At 32.8% G+C, this 6203-nt stretch overlaps 1 protein-coding gene across 2 annotated transcripts; it reads left to right on the forward strand.

The window, feature by feature from the left end:
* Positions 1-2149: 2149 nt before the first annotated feature.
* Positions 2150-5754, forward strand: LOC133701082 (protein IQ-domain 26-like). 2 transcript variants are annotated; one of them, XM_062124866.1, is made up of 4 exons: positions 2150-2617; positions 3332-3814; positions 4648-4851; positions 4938-5754. In XM_062124866.1, exons 2-4 carry the CDS (start codon positions 3413-3415, stop codon positions 5559-5561), a joined length of 1230 nt encoding a protein of 409 aa, XP_061980850.1. In that variant the 5' UTR covers positions 2150-2617; positions 3332-3412; the 3' UTR covers positions 5562-5754. The 2 variants fall into 2 exon arrangements, with proteins under 2 accessions (XP_061980850.1, XP_061980851.1); XM_062124867.1 differs by having other exon boundaries at positions 2150-2303.
* Positions 5755-6203: the final 449 nt, after the last annotated feature.

The following is a 6203-nucleotide window of genomic DNA, read 5'->3' on the forward strand; positions in this document are numbered from 1 at the left end:
CAGCTATAAAAATTTTATATCCCAATCTGGTGATCAAATTGAAAGTTATGCTTAATAATATCAAATTAGACAATATAAAATTTTTCACCATAATCCGAATCTGATAATATTTGGATCATACCACTATCTATTATAACAATATGTAAAATAAGAGTAAATAAATCTTCATCAACTAATCAATATACAATAATTAAATGCAAGCACTTCTCATATATTCTATGATAAAGATACATGTATTTTTTATGTGTTACTAAATTTAAATATTAACTAAAAATACTTTATCATCTATTAAAAATTAATACATACACAAAGTTTTTTTTTTTCAACCTAAAAGCGATACAAATTAATATACTTACAATGATTATGATAACACAAAATTGATATAATCAAAATTGGATCACTCCTCAACCACACCGCCAAGTGAGTATTTGATATTTTAGTGCCAAATATTTTTTACAAGTGTTTTTTGTTTGAAAATATATTAAAATAACTGTTTTTTATTTTATTTTTATTTTAGATATCAACATATTAAAACCTTAAGAAACACAAAAAAAAAATTAATTTAATATTTTTTAAGCAAAATACACTTTCAAAACACGCCCAAATACAATTTTAAAAGCAATAGCAAATACATACTAATTCAAGCATAGAAATATAGGCATATCACATAATTTAAATTATATAGTTTTGAATTCGGTGTTTAACATGATATCTTGTTAATAAATAATTTTCGTACATTTATGCTGGTATAGCAATAAAAAAAATTTCATTCATGACAAGTGACAAATTATAACACTTTCTTTTGAAAAGTACTAAGAGCAACTGTAACCCAATGCTAAATGGAGAACTAAAAATTAAAAAAGTAATATTTTAATATTTTTTTGTTTGTTTTTTATGCTTCAAAAAAAAAACTAAACAAAATGATATTTTAGCATTTCTTTTACAAAAATGCTATTTCTACACATCTTGCAAAAATGCTAAAATACATTCATTGCAATAATGTTTTTTTTGTTAATAATTTTTTTTTCTTTGATTTTTTTTAATTTATGTTTTTTCAGTTTACTTTTAATGAAATTATTTCAATCTCATGATCCATATCATGGGTTTAATGAGTTCATATAGATTGACTCAGGTTGTTTTTTTAATTAAATTATTTTTAATTTTATTTTTTAATATTGTATTGATTAAGAATCATATAGGCTGTTTTTAGACTCTCTAAGTCTACTAAGTTATATAAAGTTGTTAAAATAGTTGTGTATTAAGTATATTAAAATACAATTAATTTTTTTAAATGATTTTTACCATTGAAGTGTATGTAAGCAATATATATATATATATATATATATATATATATATATATATATATATTCAAAAAGTCATATTACAAATTTAACTCCTTTAAATAATATTTTCTAGTGGAGATGCTATAACAACATTAGAATAGTTTCAGTCATGATACTCCGTACGGCAGAACATAGCTAGCTACTCCAACTGTCCAACTTATACCTGTTCTATCATTACTTTTGAATTTCCCTCCCAATGTTAGGACAGACAAGTTGGTTCAATAATAATTCTTTCAAATTTCCTATCGAGTTTATTCCATCAACATCACCTGCTACTGATAATAATTGTGCATGATGATGATCTCTTTCGGTTGAAGGTTTCACAGTCAAGGGATCAAAAATCAAGATCTTCATTCAAATTTAAAAATCAAAATTTTTAATTTACTTAATGATGATTTAGGTATTATTTAGTCCTCACTCCTCACTCCCAAACTTTCTACCACAAACTGTCAACTTTCAACACCCCGGTAACTGCTAATATTATGGAAAATAATTTTAATATCCCAAGAATCAGGAAATTATTTAATGGAGGCATTAAACCTTTCTCCTACGGTCCTACCCTCTTCTTCTCTCTCTTCTTAAGGCCATCAGTATCCTTATTTGACAAAAAGGATTCCAAATCTACAACAGTCAAAACCCCATTTGCAGAACGGAACTCCCTTTTGATTTTGAGTAATCAAACAGAAAGACTTGTGCCGTGTCTGGTTTTGTAGTTGGATCATGTTTTTTTAAATTTTTGATTGTTTTTAATTTTAAATTAATTTTTTTAAGGTTTGTAAAGTTTTGATGTATATTAAAATAAATTTTAAAAAATAAAAAAAATATTATTTTAAAATATTTTTCAACAAAAATAATCTTAAAAACAACTCCTACCATACTACTTCGAGAATCAATTGCAGAGATACTGAGCCACAAATAATAGAAGAAACATCTTCTCCTAACCCAGCAGAGAAAGAGAAGGTCTCAGCTTTTCTTTTTTACTCATTCTTTTGGAATTGAGAGAACCTATTAAAAGCATCCCTTTAATGGGCTTTCTGCCTTTTGTGCGTCTTCAATGAACTTTCTTTCTGTAGAGAGGAGAGAGTGAGAGAAAGAGGGTATCTTGCATTTTTGGTTTAGGTGGGGAGTGAGAGAGGGAGGCAAAATGTACTCAAAACGGATTTTGAAAAAGAAATGCTTTAAGGTGAATTGATTCACGGGATGGTCAGTGGGCATATTTACTTCACGTTGCTCCAGAAATTTATAGAGAGATGTATACTTTCTACTGAAAGGAAGTAAGAAGAGAACTTGTTTTTTTCCTTAAAATAATTATTTTATAGTTTTTTTTTTTTTGAATTTGAGAAGGTAAGTAGATTTTACCTCATGTCTCCAATCTTTGATGTTTATTTATAATATACTTCTGCCTTTGTAACAAAAATTATTATTGTTGAAGTTATGCTTTTCTGTCTTCTAATCCTTGTTTGTGTATTCTTGATGAGTATTTGAACATTTTTTTAACGTTTGTTTGAATCTGCATCTCTGTTTCTTTCTGTGACCTCCTTTTGTCTTGTAATACAGTTTTTCACGAGGTTGTGTCAGATTTTCTTTTCAAAAAACCTAATCTTTATCTATTTAATTTAAGTTTTTTCTTATACTGCTCCCACACTGTTCTCTTCACTTCTCTGCTTGCAACCTGTAAAGATTCTAAAGATCTTGCAGTTCTTGATATTCTATACTCTATAAACACCCCTCATGGGCTCTTGTTTTCAGTTTTTGAAACACACATTTTGTTCTTCAGGACCCCTCTTATACAAATATTCCTGTCATACCTCTTTTTTTTCTGTCCATTTCTCACACTTCAAAATAGCCACAGGCCCCTAAAGTTCTTTGACACAGGTTTCTTAGTCCTAGTCTTTTCCACTTTAGACTGTTAAAAAAAGCGTAAACACACTCTTACTCCAAAGCGGTGCTGTTATATCAGAGCTTTAATACATTGTTTATCTATATAGGAGTCTTGGCTACTTGTATCATTTCTCCATCTGTTTTGTCACTTCAAGTTGGTCCGTGAAAGAAATAGATAAGAGTTGACCATGGGCAGAGCTACAAGGTGGCTAAAGGGCTTATTGGGCATGAAAAAAGACAGAGATAAAGAAAGAGACGATGTTGCCACACCAATTTCAAGTGACAAGAAAGAGAAGAAAAGGTGGAGCTTTTCCAAATCAGGGAAGGACGACGCTCCAGCGACTCTTTCAGGGAACATGAAAGATGCTGCCTGGCTCAGTTCCTACCTTTCTGAGACGGAAAGAGAGCAGAACAAGCATGCAATTGCGGTGGCAGCAGCCACAGCTGCAGCAGCTGATGCTGCAGTGGCTGCAGCTCAGGCAGCGGTTGCCGTCGTGAGGCTCACCAGTCATGGCAGAGGCACAATGTTGGGTGGAGGGAAGGAGAAATGGGCTGCAGTAAAAATTCAAACTGTCTTTAGAGGCTACTTGGTAAGTGAATTCTTGAATTTTGATTTGTTGCCTTTCAGGGGCTCAAAAATTCAAGTTTAAAAATTGGTTATCCGATCTGGCTATAACTGGTTTTTGCAGTTGCTGCAGAATTTTTTTCACGGTAATGAGAGATGTTTCTAGACTTTTTCAGTTTCTTACATTATTATGTCAATGGTACAATTTTTTTTCTTGGTTGATGCTTTTATCTCTACTCTTTGCTTCAAAGCTGTGAAACATGAGGATAATGAAACAGTATATATGCTTTTTGACATGGTTAAGATAAGTTGCTTTGACTGAATCTTGCTTTTCTCGATGCTGTCATAACCTAGAAGCTCCAATTCAAATGCTACAAAAAATGACACTATCAATTTCTTTTGTTAAAAATAAAATAAAATTCATGTTAACATGGCAATGAAGATAGCTTTAGATTTAATCAACGGTCGTGCTAAACTATACTTTCCTTAAATTGTACATTTGTCCTACCATATATGTTAAGACAGGTAGATACAATAGCTAATGGAACAGTGCATATGTTTTCTGGGGCAAATCAATATTCTTATGTTTTCCAAGTTTTCTTTTGACATGGCCATTGATTTCGCTTTTGTTCCTTTCATTCTTTCTGTTTGACCTATTTGAAATGGTCCACTCTCCAGAATCTGAAATTTGAATTTTAAACTATGCCTTTATGGTTGAACTATTGATTGGAAATTCTTTCCAGGCCATTCAATTACCTTTTCTAATTGATGTGAGAGTACTTTTTTTGGAAATTCATCGCAATGTGTTTTTATGGATTAATTGCTTCTAATGAGTTTATTTTTTATTTAATTTCTCAGGCCCGAAAAGCTCTTCGCGCATTGAAAGGGCTGGTTAAGCTACAAGCTGTTGTTAGGGGCTATTTAGTCCGAAAACGGGCTGCTGCAACTCTTCATGGTATGCAAGCTCTCATAAGAGCTCAAAATTCTGTTCTATCTCAACATGCTCGTCGTTGGTTGAACAAAGAGAATAGATTTTCTGAACACAGGCCACGAAAATCCTTGGTAAGAACCATATTTTCATTCTTGTATAGGCTGTCCCGCTTCTTATTGTGGTGAAATTTTTTTGACAATTTCTTTTTGGGTTCCAGGAGAGGTTTGATGATATGAGAAGTGAATTTCACAGCAAGAGGCTTTCCACATCTTATGACACGACTGTATTTGATGAAAGCCCTAAGATAGTTGAAATTGATACCTTCAAGCCAAGATCAAGATCTCGTAGGATTAATATTGCACTATCAGAATGTGGTGAAGAACTTCCCTACCAGGCTATCTCGTCACCTCTTCCTTGTCCTACACCAGCTAGAATCTCCATCCCTGAGTGCAAAAATGATCAAGATCTTGAGTGGTACTTCACTGGCGAGGAATGTAGGTTCTCCACTGCACACAGTACTCCAAGATTTGCAAACTCTGCCAGGTGCAATGCCCCTGCCACACCGGCAAGGAGCATTTGCGGAGATGCCTACTTTAAGCCTTATTCGAACTTCCATAATTACATGGCAAACACGCAATCCTTCAAGGCCAAATTGAGGTCTCATAGTGCGCCAAAACAAAGGCCGGATCCAGGATCAAAGAAGAGGCTTTCACTCAATGAAATAATGGCTTCCAGAAATAGCATAAGCGGCGTCAGAATGCAGCGGCCATGCACCAAAGTTGATGAAGATTTGGTCATCGAGGAATTGGTTAGTGAAGAGGGGCGTTCTAATCCGAAGTGATATTTAAAAAGGCTCGACTGAAGAATGTGGAAGTTGAAGTACCAAGACTTCTTTCTTCTCGAAGCTTTTCACTTCAGCTAAATGCTGACAAGCAATAGCGAGCATAGAACAAAGAATGCTTTGTGTAAATTCTTTACAACAGTTATGGGTGATCATGTTGCCTAATCAATGAAATGAGAATTTTTTTTTTTTTCTTTTAGCTTAAGCAATGAAAGTTAGGTTGTCAATAGCTTAACTTTAGTCTTATTTTACAGAGATAGTGTTTGGTTTTTATCTTGCAATTTCTCTGCTCCATCTTCTGAATACAATGACAATAAATAATTTTACTAGCCTGGTTTCCCTGAAGATTCCTTGTAGTTTGCTACTAATCAAAATTAATTATTTTGGAGTTATGTGGGTATGTTCCGGCGCAGGTGATAAATTACCAAATTGTTTAGCTCCAAAATTTGAAAACCTGAAGGTGCCGTCCAGTTCTTTTTTCTTTTTTTGATCAAGAAAATGCCGTCAACTTGGGCTTCATGGGTTTTGAAAGAAACAACAGTTGCCTCTTCTTTTATGTACGTATATAATCAGACGCTTGTACGTTTTCACAATACAGAGAATTTGCTTCATGGACCAGACGTTTATACTACCTTTCTACTC

Source organism: Populus nigra, chromosome 8 (genome assembly GCF_951802175.1).
Source record: "Populus nigra chromosome 8, ddPopNigr1.1, whole genome shotgun sequence".
Classification (NCBI taxonomy): Eukaryota; Viridiplantae; Streptophyta; class Magnoliopsida; order Malpighiales; family Salicaceae; genus Populus; species Populus nigra.